Below are 25,805 nucleotides of genomic sequence, written 5' to 3'. Positions count from 1 at the left end.
CACCTTACAGGAAAAAGTGGGAGGATCTTTGGATCTATGAGAACTGCTGTCACTCAGCTTGTCTAAATTCACCCAAAATATTCTGATTTGTGTTAAATAGCATGAAATGCATTGCTTTCATTTCAATACAGCAATGTGAAAATAGCTTCAACTTGACTCTAACGAACTGGAGACTCAAGCTCCAGTTTGGGTTGCTTTAATCGAGTGTCCAAATAAGATATCAAAACAATTTCATAAAGAAAAAACAAAATAAATTTACCTCCTTTTCTGATAAAGGGATTGGTGCATTTTCTATTGTAGGAAGGATAGTTTTATCATGTTAGGCAGAAGTATAGTCTTATTGTCTTTATTTGGAGATTGAGTATGGTTAAAAGATGCATAGATGTGCCAAGTTGATAAAAGGTAGATTTGTGATGATTAACTTTATGTGTCAAAATGACTGAGCTAAGGGATGCCCAGAGAGCTGGTAAAACATTTTTTCTGAGTATGTCTGACAGGATGTTTCCAGAAGAGATTAGCATTTGAATCAGTAGACTAAGAAAAGATCTTCCCTCTTAAATATGGCAGGCATCATCTAATCCCATGAAGGCCCAAATAGAACGAAAAGATTGAGGAAGTACAAATTCTCTTTCCCTTTGAGCTGGGATGTATACCTTCTTCTGCCCTCAGACATCAGAGCTCTTGCTTCTGGGGCCTTCCAACTCTGGGACTTAACACCAGCAGGCCACCCAGCCCCATTTTCAGGCTTTGACCTCGGGTTGGGAGTTACAACATCAACTCCCCTGATTCACAGCCCTTTGGACTTGGACTGAATTATGCCACCAGCTTTCCTGGTTCTCCAGCTTACAGAGGGCATATCATGGCATGTCTCATCTTCCATAATCACATGAGCAAATTCCCATTAAAAAACTCCTCTTAAATATCTATGTATATATTCTATTAGTTCTGCTTCCCTGGACAACCTAATACAATCATTTTTCCATATTTATATTTTGTGTATTTTGTGTGTTTTGAAATACTGACATCAGGTTTTTTATAAAAGACTTTTTTCTTTAATCAGAGATCAATCAGTGTTACTTAGCTTTCTACAGAGAGAAAGCAGATGGTAGTTGTTGAGTTAAATTTTTACTTTAGTGCCCTTACTTGACAAAATTAATAGTTGGCAAATCTATTCCCATTTCTTTTTTTTTAAATGTCTTTTTCTGCTCTATGAAATTCAAGGGCTTCCCTGGTGGCGCAGTGGTTGAGAGTCCGCCTGCAGATGCAGGGGACACGGGTTCGTGCCCCGGTCTGGGAAGATCCCACATGCCGCGGAGCGGCTGGGCCCGTGAGCCTTGGTCGCTGGGCCTGTGCATCCGGAGCCTGTGCTCCGCAACGGGAGAGGCCACAGCAGTGAGAGGCCCACATACTGCAAAAAAAAAAAAAAAAAAAAGAAATTCAAAAATGTAGAAACTACTAAATGAGAAAATTGTTTAAATAATAAAAGTAAGATAAAATAGGGACCTGAATGAAGCCAATAACAAATAATTGAGAGCATGATATAAACAGAATATCAAAAAGAGAAATACACAGGACTTTGTGTTCAAGCAAAGATGTAGGAATAAGGATGAAGTCTAATATGAACCCCAATTTTCATGTTGGCTGACTGGAGCAATTATATTGTTATTCTCAAACAAAATAAACTACTACAGGAGAAATTTTAAGTTAATTTTTGTTTATTTACTTCTGAACAGAAGAGGTTCATACTCTCTTAAAAACTAGAATGGAGGGCTTCCCTGGTGGCGCAGTGATTGAGAGTCCGCCTGCCGATGCAGGGGACACGGGTTCGTGCCCCAGTCTGGGAAGATCCCACATGCCGCAGAGCGGCTGGGCCCGTGAGCCATGGCCGCTGAGCCTGCGCGTCCAGAGCCTGTGCTCCGCAACGGGAGAGGCCACAGCAGTGAGAAGCCCACGTAATGCAAAAAAAAAAAAAAAAAAAAAAAAACTAGAATGGACAAAAATGCACATTGGAGCTAATTATTTGTGAAAAATATCACAGTTTGTTTTTTTTTTTTTCTTTTTCTTTTTCCTTCCTTTTTGCGGTACGCGGGCCTCTCACTGCTGTGGCCTCTCCCGTTGTGGAGCACAGGCTCTAGACGCGCAGGCTCAGCGGCCGTGGCTCACGGGCCCAGCCGCTCCGCGGCATGTGGGATCTTCCCGGACCAGGGCACGAACCCGTGTCCCCTGCATCGGCAGGCGGACTCTCAACCACTGCACCACCAGGGAAGCCCAATATCACAGTTTTTAAAAGCATGTTATTTGCATGCTGTAAAAATCACACATTTTAACTATATATTTCAATTATTCATTTAATTTACTGAGTTGTGTAACCATTACCACAGTCCAGTTTTAGAACATTTCTATCTTTCTAATAAGATCCCCCATGCCTTTTTTTACAGTTAATCTCTATAAAGACAGTCACTAACCTAGTTTCTATCAGTATAGATTTGTCTTTTCTGTAAATTTTATATAAATTGATCATATAGTGTGTGATATTTTGCATTTTGCTTCTTTCATATAGCACAATGACTTTAAGGTTCATCCATATTATAATATGTGTCAGTAGTTTGTTCCTTTTTATTCTGAATAGAATCCATTATATGGTTTTACTATATTTTCTTTATCCATTCACCATCTGATAACTTTTTGATTTTTTCCACTTTTTGGCTATTATGAATAATGATACCATGAACATTTACATAAACATCTTTGTGTGGACATATGTTTTATTTTTCTTGAGTAGATACCCAGAAGTAGCATGGGATATGGTAAATTCTTCCGTAACTGGTTAAGAAACAGACAAACTTTTCCAAGGTGGCTGCACCATTTTACATCCTAATTGGGAATGTATGAGAGTTTTATTTTCTCTACATCTTTGACACCACTTGTTATTGTGGTGTTATTTTTGCTTAAAAAGCAAATTCTATTGAGTGTGAAGTCAAATTTCATTGCAGGCTTAATTGTTAATTCCCTAATGGTTAATAATTTGAGCATATTTGTATATACTTATTAGCAAGTCATATATCTTCTTTGGTGAAATTTCTATTCAAATAGTTACCCCATGCTCTGCTGGGTTGTTTGTCTTTTCAGTGTTGAGTAGTAAGATTCCTTATATATTCTGGATGTAAATCCTTTACCAAATATATGATTTGAAAACATTTCTCTCCATATGTTTCTTGTCTTTTCATTTTCTTAATGGTGTCTTTTAAAAAGTAATTAACTTTTTTTAGTACAGTTTTAGATTTACAGAGTAATTGAGCAATAATTCAGAGAGTTCCGTATAGCAATCAGCTGTCTTTCTGTAATTTATTTCTAGTTTAGTTTCATTGCAGTCTCATGGCATACTCTACATTTGTTCAAATGCATTTTATGGCTCAGAATGCAGTCTATCTTGGTAAATGTTCCATGTGACTTTGAGAAGAATGCGTATTCTCCTCTTGTTTGATGAAGTATTCCATAAATGTCAATTAGGTCCATTTTATCTGCAGTGTTGTTCAGATCAACTATATTCTTAGAGGTTTTCTCCCTGATTGATATGTCCACTATTGATAGAGAGTGTTGAAGCCTTAATCTATAATACTTGTTTGGTCTATTTCTCCTTGCAGTTCTATCAGTTTTTGACTCATGTATCTTGACATTCTGTTGTTAGGTGCATTCATGTTAAGAATTGTTATATATTTTTGTAGAATTGGCCCCTGTATTATTATACAAATGTCCCTCTTTATCCCTGATATTTTTATTGGTCTGAAGTTGGCTTTGTCAAAGGTAATATGGCTACTCCAACTTTCTTTTGATTAATATTAGCATGGAATATCTTTCTGAGTCCCTTAACTTTTAATCAATCTGTGTCCTTATATTTAAAGTTGTTTTTTTATATACAACATCTAGTTGTGTGCTCTTCTCTTATCCCCTCTTACAATCCCTGTCTTTTATTGATATATTTAGACCCTTCACATTTAGTGTGAATATTTATATAGTTGGATTAATGTTTGCCATAATTTTTAACTGTTTTGGATTTATCACATCTTTCATGGGTTGTGAAACAATCTTATACAGAGAGTATATAGAGAGTATTTCCCGTTCCTCTATTATAACATTGCTGTCATTCATTTCACTTAACCATAAGCTGTAATTACCAAATACATTGTGTATTGTCATTTTGAACAGACTGTTATTCGTTTCATCAGTTAAGAACAAGATAAATAAAAACATTATTTTACCTCGACTTATTCCTTCTAGAATACTCTTCCTCTCTTTTTGTAGATCAGGGTTTCTGAACTCTATCATTTCCTCCTGTCTGAAGAACTTTTAACTTTTCTTGAAAGGCAGGTATACTGGTGACAAATTCCCTCAGTTTTTGTTTTTCTGAGATCTTTATTTTTTCTTCACTTTTGAAGGATAATTTTACTGGATAATATTTCAATTTTTTTAACACTAAATATTTCACTTCAATCTTTTCTTGCTTAAACTGTTTTTAAGTAGAAGTCTGAAGTAATTCCTATCCTTATTTCTCTGTAGTTAAGTTTTCACATTTTGATTCTTTCAATATGTCTCAGTGGTTTTCTGAAGTTTGACGACATGCCTAGATGTAATTTTGTTTTTCTAATCTTCCAGGATTTGTGATTGAGTTCTGTCATTACCTTTGGGGAACTCTCATCATTCTTACTTCAAATATGTCCTCTGTTATTTTCTTATCCTTCTAGTATTTCCATTACCTCTACATTGCAGGTTTTCTAATTGTTTTACAAATCTGGACATTCTGTCCATTGTTTAAACTCTTTTGTCTTTGCATCTATTTGGTACCTTTCTATCAACCTGTCTTCAAGTTCACTGATTTTTTTCAGTGGGCAATGTCCAGAATATTGATGAGCTCATCAAAGGCAGTTTTCATTTCTGTTACAGTGGGTTTTTTTTTTTTTTGCTTTATTTTTAGCATTTCCATTTGATCCTTAGATTTGTCCATCTTATGCTTATATTACCCATTTGTTCATGCATTTTGTCCACTTTCCCCCTTAGAGCCCTTAGCATATCAGCCACAGTTATTTTTAAACTCCCAGTCTGATACTTCCAAAACATTTGCCATTTCTGAGTCTGGCTTTATTGCTTTTTTATCTCCTCAGACTGTGTATTTTTCTTGCTTTTATAATACTTCTAATTCTTTCCCAGTTTATTAAAATATAATTGACACATTACACTATGTAAGGTTAAGGTACACAAAGTAGTGATATTCTATATCTATATATTGTGAAATGATAACCATAATAAAATTAGTTAACACATCCATCATCTTACACAGTTAATTTGTGTGTGTGTGGTGAGAACATTTAAAATCTACTCTCTCAGCAACTTTCAAATATACAATAAGTATTGTTAACTATAGTCACTAAGGTGTACATTATATTCCCAGAACTTATCCATCTTATAATTGCAAGTTTATACCCTTTGACCACCTTCACCTACTTTCCCAATCCCCCTTCATGCCCCTGACAACTACCCATCTGCTCTCTTTCTATGGGTTTATTTTGTTTTGTTTTTTTAGATTTAATATATGTAAGTGAGATAATGTTATTTGTCTTTTTTTTCCCGATTTATTTCACTTAGCATAATCCCCTCAGTGTTTATCCATGTTGTCACAAATGGAAGGACTTCCTTCCTTTTTTGTCTGAATAATATTCATATACATATATATTCCTCTCTATATAACACTTTATTCACCTGGAAACTTAGGTTGTTTCCATGTCTCAGATATTATAAATAAGGCTGTATAACCCTCCCAGACTTCAGACAATGCTACAAAGTTACTGTAATCAAAACAGCATGGCACTGGCACAAAAACAGACATTTAGATCAATGGAACAGAATAGAGAGCTCAGAAATAAACCCACACACCTACAGTCAATTAATCTTCTACAAAGGAGGCAAGAAAATACAGGAGAAAAGAGAGTCTCTTCAGCAAGTGGTGCTGGGAAAGCTGGACAGCCGCATGTAAATCGATGAAGTTAGAACACACCCTTACACCACATGCAAAAATAAACTCAAAATGGCTTACAGACTTACATATAAAACATGACACCATAAAACTCTTAGAAGAGGACATAGGCAAAACATTCTCTGACATAAATTGTACCAATATTTTCTTAGGTCAGTCTCCTAAGACAATAGAAATAAAAGCAAAAATAAACAAATGTGACCTAATCAAACTTACAGGCTTTTGTACAGCAAAGGAAATCATAAACAAAACAAAAAGACAACCTCCTGACTGGGAGAAAACATTTGCAAATGATGCAATCAACAGGGGCTTATTTTCCAAAGTGTACCAACAAGTCATATAACTCAATAACAAAAACAAACAAACAAACAACCCAATTGAAAAATGGGCAGAAGACCTAAATAGACATTTCTCCAAAGAAGACATACAGATGGCCAACGGACACATGAAAAATGCTCAACACTGCTAATTATTAGAGAAATGCAAATCAAAACTACAATGAGGTATCACCTCACACCAGTTAGAATGGCCATCATTAAAAAAATCTAGTCTTATTCACTCTTACTCTCCAGGATAGAAACAGATGCAACAGGTGGAAACAACTATAAGGAGGAGAATATTTCAGTCAAACATAAAAGTGAACTCAGTGAAAAGATCTGAATATAGAATTAGCCTAGAATAGAGAATATAGTATATTATATGATTGAATAATGAAAAAGAACCTTTCTGGGATGTAGTCAGGAAATGAAGCATTAGAGAAGAGGAAAAGAACTATCATGAGCTCATCCCATTCTATTGCAGGATTCTATGATCATCAGCAACCTCACTGAGTGCTGTTGGGAACACATGCAATCTCTTAGTAAATAAACAGCAAAGGTGATTCATTTTCATTCCTGTTGGTCATACCCTAGACTAAATAACATGGTAGAGAAAGCCTGGAAATTACCACTTTGCTGTTTCCTAACATGTCACTATGGCAAGTGATTTTGTTATTCAGATCCCTTTTCTATAAAATAGATGTCAGTGATTTTCAAACTTTTGCCTGCCTATGACTCATCAGGTCAGCCTATAAAACTGCTTGTAGTAAGGCTCCACTCCCACCGATTATTCGTCAGTAGATCTGGGACAGAGCCCAGGAATGTGTATCGTTTGAATAAACCTAGCTAGATTTTCTTCCGTCAATATTTCTTGTTAAATATTTTGAGAAACTTTAATGTTGATTTCTTACAGGTTTATCATGCTGATTGTATATCATAGATATTAAATACACAGTGTTCAGTTTTATCATGGATGTCCTTATTAGTTCAGTCTAAAAAAGCTGCTCTGCAATTTTCATGCTCAAGGTCTCAATTTCTTGTATGGACAAGGTCCTAAACTTGGAATTAGAGACCATGCATATTCTTAGATAGCTTTGTGGGTTTGTTCCACTTCCTGCCCTATGCAGCCAGGCAGGGTCACCTAGGAAAATGGCCACTGGATTTCTTGACCCTTTTCTTAGTAGACATAGAAAACTTGAAATGGATCACCAAAAGCTTAACAGCATATTGGACTATTGGTTTTGGGGATGTTTAAATTCCTTTGAGGGATTCCCTAGTGGCGCAGTGGTTGAGAGTCCGCCTGCCGATGCAGGGGACATGGATTCGTGCCCCGGTCTGGGAAGATCCCACATGCCATGGAGCGACTAGGCCCGTGAGCCATGGCTGCTGGGCCTGCGTGTCCAGAGCCTGTGCTCCGCAACGGGAGAGGCCACAACAGTGAGAGGCCCACGTACAGCAAAAAAAAAAAAAAGAAAAAAAGAAATTCCTTTGAAAGCAGCTTTGCATCAATGGTAATTTTGGAGTCACAGGGAGAAAGCAAAGGATGTACCTGCTTCATCCCATTTTCCTACAGTTTGCAAATGTGCCTCATATTGTTTAATAGCATATCAAGAATTAAAGACATTGAACATTTTATTTTAATTTCCACATAGGGATTGAGACTTACTGTTCAATGTAGATGTGCTTTACAGTGTTTCTGACTCCTCTCGGTCGCACACACTTAACTTTTCTTAATGTGCTGAGGAACCGAAAGGCAGCAGCGGCTTATGTTTAGCATTGGAAGCACTCCTCGCTCAGATTCTTGCCATCACACCTGCTTACAAGTCCCTGACCAAAGGGAATTTATTCAACAGCAAAGCTCTGTCCAGGGAAATGAGAGGAGAAAATGTGCAGGAAATAAATCTAGAGCTGCGAGTAGAAAATTATGCCAGCATTTTCATGCTAAAACAATTTTGGCAGAGATTTAAAAAGTCCTAGTTTGCAATTATATCCAATATTCACTGTGTGTCATTTGATGCCCTGGTGAGTCGTTGGCAGACATTAGCTTAACAAAATTTTCTAGGCAAGTCATGCCCTGCTGTAATTGGGCTGAGAGACCATATACCATTGTCATTCTGGGCTACATTCCATCAGACCATCTGAAGAGGTTGGCTTCATACAAGGCATTCTTCATTGTGCTACTGTGGTATTTTTTTTTTTTAAGAAGGAAAAGGCATGCCTCCAGATTACATGGGAAGTATAGATAGTTTCCTAAGGGCTTTAGAATAAAATTCTGCTTTTTACATTAGATAATAAATTTCCATGTTTACCCTCCTATAACATCTTAATTTTCTTTTTTTTTTTTTTTTGTTTTTTGCGGTACGCAGGCCTCTCACTGTTGTGGCCTTTCCCGTTGCGGAGCACAGGCTCCAGACACGCAGGCTCAGTGGCTATGGCTCATGGGCCTAGCTGCTCCACGGCATGTGGGATCTTCCCGGACCGGGGCATGAACCCATGTCCCCTGCATCGGCAGGCGGACTCTCAACCACTGCGCCTCCAGGGAAGCCCTATAACATCTTAATTTAAAGCATGCAAAATGTTAACTTAATTATTATTTCTTACCAGGAATCATATAGAAACCATAAGAATAATGATTAACTTATAATTTGGAAAATACAAATAACCCAGTAAGCATGTTGATAATTATTATAAGGAAATTCGCCAAACAGTGATGTGCAAATACAAAGGTTAAATTGGTCAATAACTCTTTGACCCCTCCTACCTTCCCTGAGACATAATGATTTTCACCTCTGTGTCTCCATAGTACTTGGTTTATACACATATTTTATCCTGTATCACAGTCCATCTTGCATGTTGATTATTTGTATAAGGTTCTCATTCTGCATTAGATAATAAGCAATTTGAGGACAGAGACTATAAAAGTATTGACATTTCCTTCAGCACCAAACAAAATAGTCATCTTAACAGATGCTTGTAAATATTTTTCCAAAATATCTAAAATTATGAAGTTTCATAAGTTATGAAATTATGAAGTTAATTTTTCCAAAATATCTGAAATTATGAAATTATGAATATCTAAAATTATGTGCCACTGGTGGCACAGTGGTTAAGAATCTGCCTGCCAATGCAGAGGACATGGGTTCAAGCCCTTGTCCGGGAAGATCCTACATGCTGCAGAGCAACTAAGCCTATGAGCCACAACTACTGAGTCTGTTGCTCTAGAACCTGTGAGCCACAACTACTGAGACCGCGTGCTACAACTACTGAAGCCCGTGCACATAGAGCCTGTGCTCTGCAACAACAGAAGCCACAGCAATGAGAAGCCCATGCACCATAACGAAGAGCAGCCTCCACTCACCACAACTAGAGAAAGCCCACATGCAGCAATGAAGACCCAATGCAGCTAAAATTTTTTTTTAAATAAAATAAAATAAATTAATTAAAAAATAAGAAAAAGAATCCTCCTGCCAATGCAGAGGACACGGGTTCGAGCTCTGGTCCGGGAAGATCCCACATGCCACGGAGCAACTAAGCCCATGCACCACAACTACTGAGTCTGTGCTCTAGAGCCAATGAGCCACAACTACTGAGCCCACATGCCACAGCTACTGAAGCCTGTGTACCTAGAGCCGATGCTCAGCAACAAGAGAAGCCACCACTATGAGAAGCCCGTGTAGTGCAACGATGTGTAGCCCCCAGCTCGCCGCAACTAGAGAAAGCCTGCACTCAGCAACAAAGACCCAACGCAGCCAAAAATAAATAAATACATTAATTAATTAAAAATAAATAAATGAATAAAACTATGAAGTTAGACAGGGCTTCATGTTTCAAAATTTTAACTATTTTGTGTGAAGGATGAAGAATTATGGTTCAGAGAGGTAATGTGACTTGCCTAGAGGAGCCTGGTTAGGGAACATCAGTGTCAGACCCTGTCTCCCTCCCACTCCTCTATTCCTCTGTTAACTGAATTCAGAGCCATCACTTTGATTCAGCATTACATTTTTAATCTTTGAACTTCTTTTCTAGTTTCTACCCTTTTTAATATTAAAACAGTACTAAAGGGCTTCCCTGGTGGCGCAGTGCTTGAGAGTCCACCTGCCGATGCAGGGGACATGGGTTCGTGTCCCTGTCCGGGAAGATCCCACATGCCATGGAGCGGCTGGGCCCGTGAGCCATGGCCGCTGAGCCTGCGCATCTGGAGCCTGTGCTCTGCAACAGGAGAGGCCACAACAGTGAGAGGCCCGCGTACAGCAAAAAACACAAAAAACAAAAAACAAAAACAAAAACAGTACTAAAGTATCATTCTGTAATAAACACTAAAAAACTCATTTCATACACAAGAGTGACGAGAGAAAAATTTAGCCAAAATGTGTTTGTTTCTAAAAATCTTGGTCCTTAATTCCATTTTTTCTCCTTTACAGTATTCTGAAAATCATGCTTGTTTTTAGCCTCCAGCTTGACCCAGATATTAATTAAATATGAAGAATGAATTGGACTTTTTAACTGTCAGAGATATTTTTTCTTTGTAAAATTTCAGGTTGCCCAGTTATGCATTTGCATTAAGTATTTTGAGTTCTTTTAAAGTTTTAGAGAAAGGTCATAAGAGGAGCACCTAATATGTGCAAAATACTCCTTTAGGAACCATTCTATAGTTTTATTTAATCTAAATCTTCCAAAAATCCTGTCAGGTAGGGATCATTTTGCCTACCCCACAGATAAGGAGTCAGAACCTCCTTAAGACGAAGTAACTTTCCCAAGTGTATACAGCAAATAAGGGCTAAAGCAATTCTAACCTGAGACGGGCTTTTTCCTCCCTTCACCTAGCCGAGTTACCTACATTGTATCGTCACTTGATGTCAAAATTTTGAATTATCCCCATTTTACAAATGAGGGAAAATTGAGGTTCAATTGGTATTTCCTACCATCATTCCAAGCAGGACAGGTACTGCCCTGTCATGAAGTTTTCAACAGTATAGGAATGTAGAAAATAGGCATTTAATAGTCAAATAACAAAATATTAGCAGATTTTCCATGAATCAATCTCTCTCTCTCTCTCTGCCTCTCAAGAACAATTTCTTTTGACATTGGATCCTTTATATAATTTTAGTATTAAAATGTTTTCTTTTCTGAAATATTGTTGAAAAATAGCAATATGTTTTGCTTATTGCTTTATTTGTTCTAATGTCAAAATTTGTTTGTCACTGGTGTTTAATTTTATTCTTTTGTAAAATACCAAAGTTTGGAACCTCAATGTTCATTATCAGAGATAGTGGGAGATGGAGTTGGGACTCAAATTCATTTGTATGTGACTCCTGTTAATTATTAAGGAAACCCCAGTATTACAGTCTGCCCCACCATTGTAGGATTTTGTATTTTTTCCTACAGGGGTAAATAATTAAAAGGGCTTGTCTCAACTAAACTTGTTGTTACTTTGCCTACTTTTGTGGCCATAATATAACATTTTGTCAGATGGTAGTTTGTTGCCCAAAGCGCAGAAACAAACTGGTTATTCTGGTGGTGTTGGGGAAGACGTATATGTGAGAAAGAGCATGTAATCACTTTAATAAAGATACGTTCATGGCTCATCCCATTTCATAATTTACAGACCCAGCTGTGGTCCTCCCTAGGTCACCTGTATAATTAATAGGTGAGCTGCATACTGAAGTAGCTGAATCTGTGCAGACTTTCCTGATCATTCTTCATATTTTATTACTTGAGTTTCTAGAAATAGGCAGTATACTCATCAGGTTGAATTTTGTCTAATTGAGAGAGTGTTTTGAAGGCTTGTACCTTCAGGAGTGCTTATATCTGTTGCCTTTCTGAGAAACACTAGGAATTTTATGATCCCCATCTCATGAAGTTTCCACAATGCCTGTGAGGCAAACAAAAAATAAATTTAAAGGTTGTGTTCATTATAAGATCAAAATATCAAAAAAGGTTGGAGCTGTCTTCCAGCCACGTAATATTTTCTTTACTGTTGAAATTTAATAAGTATTCATTGTTCAGATCATCAAAGACTTGTCTCAAATAGTCAGCTGTGCTTGCATTAATGAAAGAACATACTCCACCATAAATCCCACAGTATCTTTCTCATGACAATGACCTCAAGTAATAATTCATACACAAAAAACGGTTTTGGGGTCAAATAGATTTGGCAAATGGTTATATCATATCTCCTAAGAGATTTATTATGCATTTGTACACTACAAAGAAGTGGATTTCAAATTTCACTGTGCATTTGAATTGCTGGATTGCTGATTAAAAATGCAAGCCCTATATTTGTAGGACTGAATTATCACCCAGGAGTATTATTTTTTAACAAGCACCTTATATGATTATGCGAGCAGAGCATTCAAGACGAAAGCTTTAAGAAATTGTGTGTTAAAGGCTCTGAGAAGAACTACCTTAAATACCACTGTTTAATGTTCAAATAAACTTTTTCTCCAAACTTATGTGATTTATGAACTCCATTATTCCAAAATATATATCGGGAAACCTTACACTCTGCAGGTTACTTTCTGCATTCTGAGCTTGATTTAGTACATTTATTTTAGTTTTTTTTTCCCCAAGGCCGAAAGCAAGTATAATAAAAACAAAGGTCAGTTGTATTATTACAGTAAAAACAAAACAATTATAATATTCCAGGGAAATTTTAGTTTCTAGGTCTAACTCAAACCCGTACAACATAAAAAGAAAAATAAATTCTTAGGTAGTGTAGAAGATTCCTCTGTGTAGATGCCTAAAATTCTTTGGACTAAGGCACTCAAGGTTTTGACTACTGATTTCTATTATTATAGTTATAATCATACTTTTCCACTATACTATAGGCTTATTTTGAAGAAGGGGCTATGCACAACCATTTTGGAGCTTTTATCAAATATAACTAAATCTGATATGAAAAACTCAGGCATTTATGAAAATTCTAAAGGACTGAAATATTTTCATAGCCAATGTTTGTTTTATTCATTTATTATTTATTTAGTGATTAGATATTGACCACTTGCTATCTAATAGGCACCTAGCTGGGATCTAGGGCTGATACATGTAGCCTCTATCTTCAAGGAACTTACAATATATCAAAGAGTCGGACATGCATATACATATAAAAACATTAAATGTGCTAATGTCTCTAATGCATTGTACCTTTAGAGCAGGAGAGTGTGATGAGCCTACCTAGTGGTGAAAATGTGCTAGGGGGGGAACAAGTAGCTGGTCTTCAGGATCTCCCAGTGAAGAGAGACTTTTATGAAGGTGGAGGGAAAGAGCATATTACAGACACAGAAGGGTAAAGTAACATGAGTGTTCAATTAAGAGCCATGTAGAGTAAGAATAGGGAGCATGTGCAAATGACTTTGCTCTCAGATTTGAATTGGAGTATGCAACTTCTTTAGTTATCATCCACTCCTAGAATTTATGGAAAGTTAGAGTTCAAAGCCAGCTTAAGTATCCTCCTTGTTTGACTTCAAAGAAAGAAACTGACTTGTTCAAGGTTAGAGTTACACAGTGGCCATGAACTATTAAACTCCCAGTCTCCATTTTATACGTTTTATACAGGGAAAGGATTACAGAAAAATCACTAAAAAAAGTACATATTCTTACATTAAACAATTTTTAGTTACTTTAAAATGTGTTTAAAATAAAAAAGATGAAAATAAAAGGAAGAGATGAAGGGAGAATGAGAGTCAGTAAGGAAAGGAGGAGGGAGACGAGGCAGACTAAGGAAGAAGGAAGAAAGAAAGGGAGGATGGAGGGAAGGAAAATTCAATATTTTAACCTTGGTTAAAATGAAAAATGAAGGGCAACTGGAATATGCTGCCAGTAATTCATTTGCTTCAAGACTATTGAGGCTAATAAGTAAGATGAGATTTCCTGGTTAGTAAAATATATGATCTTCTTCCCAGAAATATAATCTTTTTTAAGATGTTGAAGTTTTTTGCTAGACAGATTGATGATGTTGACCGAAAACAAATAGACTGACAGACATTTCTTCAGCAATGATGGGTTTGTTTGGGATCAGCAGAGAATTACAATTTGGAGTCTGCAACTATGGTGAGCAAGGTACAAGTGCCCACAAGGCAAAGGAAAAAGAATTCTTTCCTAGAGGGGAAAAGAAAGTTGGAAGGACTACAGTAAACAACGAGTTCATGGCTTTTCATGGGCTGAGTTGTTGCCAGGAAAGAAGAGGGGTCTTTCTTCGTCTTGTTGGGCTCTGCTATTGCTGCAAGCTGTGAGAGCGCCCCCTTCTGGTCTCCTGACTCTATTTAATTGTGATTCCAGTTTATTAATTTTTTACAACGATCATATTGTTTAAGTTGTTTCCTGGCTTGCAATATTGATGTCTGGCAGGCATAAAGACCATGGACATATTTAGAACCTAGAGTCTAGACACATCACGGATATAGAATATAGGAGTTTTGTCACTCTTTCCTTTTTAAAAATTTTTGCAAAGAAAGAACTTTCCATTGGAATTGAGCTTTTGTTGTAGCAGCCGACTGTCATAAGCATCACTAAGATTCCCAAATGGACTAAGAATGCTTGCCCATTCCCTGGGATCCCACTAATGTTGTGATAAATTTGTCCCTAGCTTGACCTTTCACTTTGTCTCAAAGTGAAGGAAGTTTTCAATGGGAAGATTTCAGAGGAGATTTTCTATTCCCTCCCTTCATTTAATTTAACTTCATTGACCTATTTTCAATCGCAGCTTTTACAGGGGAACACGACCTGTTCAATGAAGCACAAAGAAAATCCTGCAAGCAATGACACTGCAGAATCAGAACCTGTCCCACAGGTATTTGGTTTTGTTTGTTTGTTTGTTTGTTTTGATTGTCAGAAAGCACTTTTTGAAGCTATTGGGTTCCATGATTTTCTCTCTTGCTTTAGCTAAAGCAGGGGTGCTGTATTACCTAATACAAGACACATCTTTCACCTATTGCCTCTGGACCTTTCCATGACCACTGTGACTGCCACTAAGCTTTTGGTTTGATTAGCTGAGGTCCTAGAAGAACAAGGTCAAGGGAGGGGTCTCACCCTTCCCTCCCCAGCAACCAAGAAGCAAAACAAAAGTAAACAGAGAACAAAAATTATACATATATTCTTTATAGGACAAAGAAGATAAAAAAGAAGACTTGAGAAAGCAGAGAAGGAAGAAAGAAGTACATATCCCCCACAAAAACAAGTAACAAAGAAACAACTCAGGAGCTTAATTCTGAACTTCTATCTGGACTGTTCTACATTTGACCAAATGTATTACATCATAGCAATTATTAGGATTCATTTTACTTAACACATTTTTAATTTGGGGGTTAGATGCATCAGAGTTGAATGGTTTGACCAAAGTTTTCTCAAAATAGTTTTTGAAATATTGCCTTTTGTGGAAAATATTTTATGTGCTTTCAAGAAGTAGCGGTGTAAACATATTTACACTTATTTTCTACCTGGCATTGGTCTTCTGTAAGATATTTGTTGAGGTACATGAGTTATTCTGTTAAGATTTTAATTTTTACATTCAACATTTTTATTTTGACTCTCCTAATTGTCTTTTCCGTATTGTTTGACAGAATGTGCCAGTGCTTCCTTGTACTGAATGCGAAGAGGAAAAAAACCCGGGAAAACAATTGACCAGCACTGAAGGGAAGGCAAATAGAGAAAAAAACTGACTGTAAATACCAAGAAACTGTGTTAAAAATATCCATTTGCTATTGTCTTCATACTCTTTTTAGACCACAAGCTTGATGGAAATACTAAGTTTTTAAAGCATGCAACTTTTTCACAATTTTATGTAACTTTATACAGTAGTCTACAAATTTTCCAAAAGATTCCAGCCCAGTGATGATCCTTAAGCAATAACCGAATTAAAATGGATATCCACAGTCATACATCATCATTGTCATCAGTAAATTGCCCAGTATAAATTGGTCTTTTTTGAACTCAAATGCAATATAAAATTTAATTCTTCTGGTTCATTTGGGTATCCAGTACTTCCATGATCTTTTTTTTAAAATCAACTGGAGAATGATTAAATGTGAATCCTCAGCATTCTTAGAATCCAAATTGAAACCATATCCTAAAGAATCTGGTCCATGCTGGTTAATCGGAGTCACTCTCCTCCAGGTTGGAATCTGTACTGACCCGAATATATTATTTATTTGAGTGTGTTCATTGCTATTCTCATTACTATTTAGAACCATGTCTAAATAATATCAAGGCAATTCCGTCAGGGGTTTAGTCAATTAACAAAATTCTTTAAATATGTTTAGTATGATGTAGACAAAATATCAAGGAAGAATGACTAAATTTCTGACACAATTGATTAGATTTTTAGCATTCTATAGACACACCTCTATGGTTGTCTGCTGGAATTACTCCAAGCTATAAATCAAGCTGTTTGAAATGCTCAGTGTGATTTTTGGTATGAAATTGGGTAATGGGATGTGGGATGGGAAGAGAGGTCCAAAATACAAATATGCAAGCAGATAATATACATTTTAAAATGAGGATTTGATTAAAGTAAAATAGCCATGTAGAACTAATGAACCCCAATTTGTATATTTTGAAAACAAATGTATTATTAAAACAAATCAGTGGCTGTGGGAACCTTTGACGTTAGGACTCTACATAGGAATACCACTGATCAAATAAATTCACTTTTGGATACTCTGAACATACCTCATAAGCAAGAGTAATTGACACTGATTGAAACGATGGGTATAGCATCAAACTTATAGACTAAAATTAATTGGTTAAATGATGCAGTTAGTTTGTCTGCATCAAATCTATTCACTTCTGCTGGTTAGACCCATTTTGTAGAAAGCATATAAAACCATTGTTTTTATAGACTGGATCTGCCAAGCCACAATTAATTTGGAGCACAGTACCCTGGCATGATCTGTAATCAATAGATGAGCTTAAATTCTGGAATATGGTGGCACAACTTTGACCACAATGACATATTCAAAGAAATTTAGTGATCTGGAGAAATGCCAAACTATCATTAACAGTAAAAGTGATACTGTGATATATTCATGTAGCAATTGTACCTGCTGAGTAATTCTGTGTCACTTACTGATAACTAGTTTTATAGATGATTTAGAGGGTTTTCGGGTGAAATGACCAGGACAAAAGAAAAGATCAAGGTCTGAAGCTCCTGCTGACTCCTCAGCTCTAAAAATCATTTAATCCGATGAGATGGAATGTTGCTAATTTCCCAGGTCCTATTCCTTGTAATTTCCATATTGTACCCAGAAATCCTAACCATCTCTAAAGATTTATGAAAGGGAAGCAGATAATTTAGTTTAATTTGGGTTTACTTTCCTACCTCCACCCATGGCTCCAACTTCCCTCCCAGACCATATGTAGCCTATGGACAGTTAATCACCATTTCACCTTAGCAAAGTATGTCTTGAGGAATCTTTGGAAATAATAAAAATAGAGTCAGGCTGATATTTTTCTGAAAATTTTAGAGGGTAACATGATGAAAGAGAATTTGGCTTAATATTAATCAAATTTGAACAGCTTCATCTATAAATTATTTTTTCTATGCTCTAAATTCCTATTCTACTACATGATAATATAATCAGTTTTCTTCTCTTAAATACTGGCATGATCAAGTGGGCTTTGAATGAATATAATGTACACATTTTTCTTTAACAATAGATAGCTTTATGCATCCTGCAGAGTTTACCGTGGTATATTCACTGCATTATTTGTTTAAAAACAAAAATAATTTGTAATAGAAGAGCTTTATAAATATTTTTAAGAAATATTCTGGGAGTTTCTTTTAACAGTTAATCACAGAATTGTTTTTAGTATGTACTATGACTTGAGTTTAATGAATGCATTTTATTTCTCTCAATCCATTAATTGCTGAGGTTTAAAATGCTTTACAAACGTGTGGCTTTTGTCCATAAGAAAGGTGCCATTTCTTATTATTTCTTTTAATTAGCTCCTATATAAATAGATGTTGTTTTTGAGGAGTTAACATTCATAGCCTAACTATCCTCATGTGGAAAAAAAAATTAAGCAAAATGTTGAATGTAGATAGTACAATTCTATTATGTACTTGTAACAGTAAGCAGTGGAGAATTATGCTTTGTAGAATATTAATGGATTCCTACTGAGAAACAAACACACTTTCCAGTGGAATAACTTATTTTAATATGAGTACTACCAGAACTAACAATTTATTTCTCTCTAGTATTCTGAAGTACTGATATATTCATTCTAAGTTGGGAATTGGTTTTGGACTTTGTGTTTCCTTTTATATGCATTAACTATGTAAACTAGTGCCTAAAATGTGTAAGACCTAAATTAAAGCTGACTGTGTCTATCCGATGCCAACATTCTCAGATGAAAAGTGAAAAGTTGAGTAACTCATCTGGATGTGGTTTTCTGTGTGATCTCAAATCTCTGAATACTGAATATCTATGGCTAACTAATTTTTTTTCATTCTTTAGTCATGTATTTAACATTGAAGTGCTATTTGAGAGGCATTTCTGTTTCGTACAGTATACTGGATTAGAAGTCTGAGACAGTTATATGTGAAGGAGACGTTTACTGTTTTAGATGGACAATGTGGATAGCTGGATTAAAATAATATTTGTGAACTTTGCTATAATGGAATCTTTTAATTTTGCAGCTCAGGTACTGTAATTAGCACCACTTGAAGTAGAGGTTGAAATTATCAGTGACACCAGAGGGTAGGGTAAACTGGTCAGACATAGAGAGTAATGACAACATACACTTGTTTACTTAGGGGACATTTTCTTAGTCATGTATACAGTCTTAAATTTCCCCAAACTATTTGTTCATCTGGGTTACGTTATATAATATCGATGGTCAAGTGGTGAAGAATAAAAGGTACTGAAAAATGGCCTATTTTTGGTCAATAAAGGTTTGTTTCCAAGACTACTATGTATATGATCTACCTAAACTAATTGAAAAACACACATTAACTTTTAAAATAGTACTTGCTTCTGTGTTTCATTATCTAAGAACTTTTTTGAAATGTCATCCTGGAAATTTCTTCAATCTCTCTTTGCCACTGTCCCAGAAAACCCTTATTTTATTTAGTGTTTTTTTTTAATAGAGTTCCATGTTGGCAGAGATTTTTGTCTATTTGTTTGCAAATGAGTCTCAAGTGCTTAGAACTAGCTGCCCCATAGTAGGTGCTTAAATATCTGTTGAATGAATTCAGAACCTGAAGCATCAATGGAAGAAGTAAAGAAAGCAACAAGGTAACACATTCTAGTATGATAACAGGAAATCATAAGACATAGTCTTTTAGGAAAAGAAAATAAATATCATGTATTTGTTTTTGTTTGTTTTGATTTTAGGTTATTTTTCCTTTGCATTTTTATACTGGGCCTGTGTCTGTGACTAAACAGAGTAGATATGGCACTCCTGGATGAATTTTGGAACGCAACTCAATGTCATAGACATAATTCACATGGCACGTATGTGTCTTTAATTGGAACCCAGATTGGACATTCGCCTGAACCTGTACAAGTCACTCGATTTCTTTTAGTATAAGTTTCTAAGCTCTTAGACCTTAAGTGGTTGGGCTAAGATTTTCCTCTCCATTCTGTTGAGCCCTAGTTTTTTAGCAGACATAAGCCGAGGGCTGCTGAGAAGGTAAATGAATATCTAGAGGATGGGGCTCACTACTAGAGGATCTATTCTTTTATATAATTTATTTGTTGGGCTTACACATTCTGCATATACTTTTAGTGGTGAAAGGAAGTCCAAATCTAAAGTGATATGAAAATCACTGAATAACATATTAATGAATATATTTTGCATGACTGTCCAAATCTTCAAAAATAAATTTTGTATTATTTTCAGATATTAGCTAACAATATTCGAAACTGAATGCTTGAATTCAAATACATGGTTGTGAATTAGTACTGTTCAAAAAAAGAAAGCATCATATGGAAAAAGTGCCATTGCTTTCTATTCCCTGAATGCTAGGATATATGAGTCTATGAGGTATAGATGACAATGAAATGTAGGTTTCTTTCATAAAAATAGAAATTTTATTTCTCTGTCTCTCAGAAAAGCCATGCATTCAATGTCATGATGATTGACCAGGATTAACTTGTACCATTACAGCATTTGCATCAGAAATAAAGCAAATGTGCTGTGTGTGTGTGTGTGTCCCCCTTTCCCCCCTTCTTCGTACCTCCCACTCCTAAATTCCTTAATTCCTTTGAGAACACCATTTCACCTCATATCATGTAGACACAGTGGCATCTTGGGAAAGTCATATAATGCAATATATTTGTTCCCAGAAAATCAGGCACTATTTGAGGCTCCTGGAAGAAGCAGTTGACCTCTGCACCTGATTAACTGCTGAATAGGCATACTTCTTTGGGCAGCATCTCTACCAAGGGTGAGAAAAAGAGAGAGCATCCTGTGGTGAGTCTTATTCTCTCTCTGACTATGGCTCATCTTTACCACTTTTTTCATGATAAAGTGCCCAGTAAATCAAGAGGTAGATACTAAGCAAAAGCTTCCAGCTCAAGTTTGGTGGATGCAGCACAATGGAGCAGAGAATGAACATCTCTGATAAGTTCCTGTTAAAGTAGCAGCATACTCACGGTGACATATTGGTTATTTTTCCCCTGCAAGTTTCAGTTTGACCCCTTTAGGCTTCTTCAATCTTGGTCCCAAAACTTAAAGATCATCTGGGCTGGAAATCCCCAAAACTACCCTTCGTGCCTTTCTTTGGAATAACACACTAAGTATGTAAATCTTAGTGTACACTGAGCAGAGAGTCTACATATTTAAATGGTCAAGTTTCCAACATGAGTAAAATGTGCTGCTGATGCTTCGCTCATGAAATCCACTGAGAATGACTTCACCAGGAGATTCTGACATAGTGAAAGAGGAGCAGTACAATATGGGTAAGAGGAACAGGTAATTTAGAGCATGTTTTAAGTCCACTCATTTAATCTGTGAAATAAATCCCTCTGAAGTAGATGCATAGATGTGGCATAAGTAAAATTGAATGTATTTACTAGATGTGTTTCCAGTCATTTGTTACACAGTGAATATGTAGATGCTTGATTGCGTATTAGCCCACTTAATGTTTGCAACTTTGGAAAGGTGTGAGATAGAGAATAAGCTTTCTCTGAATCAGGAGAATGATGGACCAGGTAGGTATGTTCAAAAAAGTAAATTAGATAGTACCAAGTTGATGAAATGAACTCTATGATCTTTGAAAAAGAAAACACCTTCTCACATTTTATCCTCCTGGTCATAATTAAAGAGATAAAAAGGTGGAGAAATATGAATCCTTGAAAAAATATCCTCATTCATCTCATAATGGAGACATAGACTAGTTTTTTGAATGAAAATTTAGGGCAGATTTTTCTCCTTTGCAATGTTAATCTCACTTTCTATTTCCCCTTTCATGATCGTCTTATTTGGGGGTCACGCATTTAAGGTTTTGGGGTACTGGAGTTCACAAATAAATTTTAGATATTTCTAGGATGCATTTGTTTTATTCATCATTAACTGAACCTTAACAGTTGCTCATGTATCTTCTCATACACATGTACGTTCACTGTATGCATTTGTGCATGCTCCTGTCTGCATTTGCTCATTGTAGACATTAATATGGTAGTTTCTATATATATTTGTGTTCTATGGCACTTGTGAACATTTTAATTTGTGGATGCATAAATTTAGTTTATGAATACCTTCATATGTTTACATCTCTATCCATGTACGTACATGCCTTGATGCATGTATGTATAGTAAAGTGAATGTCCAGTGCAGTTGCAATAAGCACAACTGTGCTGATCTAGGTTGTGCAAATGGACACACCAAATCAGCATCTCAAATCAGCCATTTTTATGGACAATCATCCCCATCCCTCAAATACAAAGGCTTGCCTCATGTACCTCTTTATGTCTTTTCATTTGTCTATAGTTAGACCTAGAGTAGGGAATTACATTTGGAGTTATTCACTGGATGTTCTAAAAAGGGGAATTTCTTTCAGCATGGTTTCCTATGTATGAAGCCTCAAAAAAAAATCTACCAACTGTCCTTATATTAACCAAAGTATTTTTTATTTGGGTAAAAGAATGTGAGTAATTATACTATTAATTATACCACATGCCCTGACTGTACTAGAGCATAGGTACACTACACTGTCAGAGAAATAAGATGAAATCATAAGATCAAGGAAAGGGAGGTGTTTCATTTATCTCAAATGTTAATGAGAGAATGTGCTTATGACAGGCATTTGGTGTAAAAGTTTCCAGGTGTGGATTACTTTGAAATCACTACACTTTTTAAAACCAGTGTCTGTTTATGAGGAAATACTTTGCTTAGGTTTGTCTTTTTCTCTCTCTCTTTTTAAGAAAAGTGATGAATTGTTACTTTGTTATCTATGTGTTTAATTTGAAATTTGGGTAAAACACAATTAAATGTATGTCTGTAACTTGCAGAATGAAATACTGATTACTCCATGATACAACTGCCAAGGTTAATTGGCTTTTACTTAAGATCTGGGGTGCTTTGCATAATTTATTTTTTTCTCAGATAATCTGAAGGTAGATTTGTCTGCTGGATTCATACTGCACAGTTTCTAGAAACTACTTCACCAGGTGACCTGACAGGTAACTATTGTTCTTTAACACATCCGAGATTTAAATGTCGCCTGTTCTTTTCTTAGAGATTAATAATGCAAACTCACTGCTCTTCTCTGAAGGTTAACCTGTGTGCTTTGCTTAGGTCAAGGGTCAGGACAAGCATGGTGGTGGTGGTAGATTTTTTTTTTTAGGAAATCCTCAGAAGCCTTTCTAAGCTTGGGTCTCAATTTTGTGACTTAAAATATACTACTTTCAGGTCAGATTCCCAAAACTTACTTCATTGTGTGCATATATATAAACCTTTAGGAGTGTACACATAACTACACTAGAAGTGTTACAATGTGATTTTGAGCAAAGACTTGCAGTCAGACTGCTTGCATTAAATTCCTTGTTCAGCTTCTTAACTGTGAGACCTCAGACAATTAGCTAACCTCTGTGTGTTTTAGTATCTTCACCAGTAAATTGAAAATAATAAGATGACATACCTCATGATGACAACAGCTATTTCTTTTAAATATTGAATGGGGTCATACAAACAGGACAAACAGTAACCCCTTAATAAAAAACACTACCTATTTCTATTTTAAAGGTATCCATAACTGCATGAATATATTCACAAATGCCCAATAGGAAAATTATTATGCATTTGGAATTGGACAGATGTCCATATAAAATTAAATAAAGAATATATAAATGTGAATTAAAAACACAGCAATTGAAATAAATTTTGACCACATGGAAGACCATGAAGAGATCTGCAAACTGTAATGTTGACCAAATATTATAGGTGCAAAGAATAAATACCAAATAATTTTATATATTGTCATGAAATAGACAAAAGTAATCTCTTGTGTTACATGCCAGGACAATGGTTACCTTTGAGAGCAAGTAGGGAGTGGAAGGAGGCATGGAGGGAGGCTTCTGTTCTATTTTTTCATTTGGATCGTTGTAATACTTTGTGATAATTTTGTAAGGTCATTGAGGAGTGCACTAATTCTTGAAATTTTCTATTAAAAGCTTCAGTTAAAATATTATGAAAAAAACATGCTCAATCCCACCAGAAATATGAAAAATATGAATCAAAATAATTGGCAAAAATTAAAAACTTTGATTACATTAGTTTTTGGTCAGGATACTAGGGAATAAGTAACCACAAAACACTTTTAAGTGGTACAACCACTCTGAAGACCAAAGAGGGAAGAAAAAGTTTTTGCATTTTTCATATATGCCTGGACAACTGTACAAGAATATTAATTGCAGCAATGTTTAAAATAAGAAAAAATGGAAAGTCATTCAAGTATCTTTCAGTGAGAAAACAAATACATTTGGTCTATTTTCTTTTTCCAAATAATGAAATTGTATACAGAATTCAAAACTAATGAAACCAGTATATACACACCAACACTTAAAAATCTCAAGTCGGTAATATTGATTAAATATAGCTTGCAGATATTTATAGTATGTTAACATTTAACAACATATTAAAGACATATCTTAGGATCCAAATCTCTCACAATCTGTGTGCACAGAAAGTCCTTACAAATTAGAAAATGAGGGAATGACTAAGTGCTGAGTCCCAAGACCAGTCCAGTGCTGAAAGAAAATTATGGGTGAGATGACTTAGTTAAAAAATATTTCATTGATGAAGTAGGACTTAGCCTGCTTTGGAATTAGATTTAGCCATGAAAAGGCATGAACAATTCTGATAAAGGAAAAATATCTCTTAACTTGATCATCTTTAACATAGAGTCATTTTTCCTTCCTTCTTCCTATCTGTGCCTTCCTCCTCCCCAGTTTCCCCTCCTTCCTATCCTAGCTCTTCCACTGAATGACTTGTGTGTACATTTTAAACCTCTTTATGCTCCAATACAAAGTGGAGCCTACTTCATAAGGCTCATGAAAAAGTAGATGATGTAATAAATGTAAAGTACTTAGAACAATGGAAAGTGCTCAGTAAACTTGCAGTTATTTTATTATTAGTGAACAAGATCATAAGAATTGCCCTCTGTGATAACAATTCCCTCAACTTTGGAGCTTCCATTGCTTTTTGCTATAGTGAGTGTTTGAGTCCAAGGAAGCTCCTCTAAGTTGTATGGGGGGGGGGGTGTCCATAAACTTCAGCCATAAAGCCGGGAAGAAATGCTGTGCTCACTTCAAATGAGCAAAAACTACAGTTTGATGAAATAGCTGCTCACCTTTTTCTGTCGTATTTACATGATGTTTTAACCCTTTTTAGTTGTGTACCTCCTAAGAATGTTGTATCTGCACTTAAAATATCTTAAATAAATCAAAACATGAGAACACTTTAACATACCAGAATACTTCTCAACGTCTATCTGAAGAATCAATCATAGCTCAGTTTCCTGATATGTATCAGTAATTTTAACCTCTAGATAAAAGAATCAACCTTGACTTGAGTTTCCTCAATATTCAATTATTTATTAGGTAATACCGTATGAGACATCTTTATTGTGGAAATCTTACTTACACAGAGGTTACCCAAGCTATCAGTATTTACCGCATTTTTCTGTTACTTTATACTTTTTTAAAACAAATAGCACATTTGACTCATAACAACTTTGCCAGGAAAGGTTCACATTTCACATTGATTTAATCATTTGTGGATAATGAACCTAAAACACAGAGAAGTGAGGCAACTTAGACTCATAGGACCTGAGAGGTATGAAATCCTTACTCTTTCTGCCACAGCCATTACCGACAAATTAGAAAAAAAACATATTTATTACTGAATACATAAATGAACACATGAATTAATAAATGAATAGCAATAAACATTAGTCCTGATTAAATCTGGAAGGACTCAACAGATGTTCTAAAAACAGAGCCATCATGTTAAATGACTTT

General features: G+C 35.7%; 1 protein-coding gene across 1 annotated transcript in view; it reads left to right on the top strand.

The window, feature by feature from the left end:
- LUZP2 (leucine zipper protein 2) overlaps positions 1 to 16,001 on the top strand; it is a gene marked incomplete at both ends in the record, with an annotated part of 459,701 nt that extends 443,700 nt beyond the window's left edge. Inside the window, 2 exons of the mRNA XM_079707777.1 lie at positions 15,047 to 15,133; positions 15,903 to 16,001. Of these exons, the coding sequence (XP_079563903.1) occupies positions 15,047 to 15,133; positions 15,903 to 16,001 (186 nt within the window). The remainder of the gene's footprint in view (positions 1 to 15,046; positions 15,134 to 15,902) is intronic.
- Between the last annotated feature and the right edge of the window lie 9,804 nt (positions 16,002 to 25,805).

Source organism: Hyperoodon ampullatus (assembly GCF_949752795.1).
Source record: "Hyperoodon ampullatus genome assembly, chromosome: 7".
Classification (NCBI taxonomy): Eukaryota; Metazoa; Chordata; class Mammalia; order Artiodactyla; family Ziphiidae; genus Hyperoodon; species Hyperoodon ampullatus.
The sequence above is the reverse complement of the archived record's forward strand: the minus strand, read 5'-3'. Positions and strand labels throughout refer to the sequence as shown.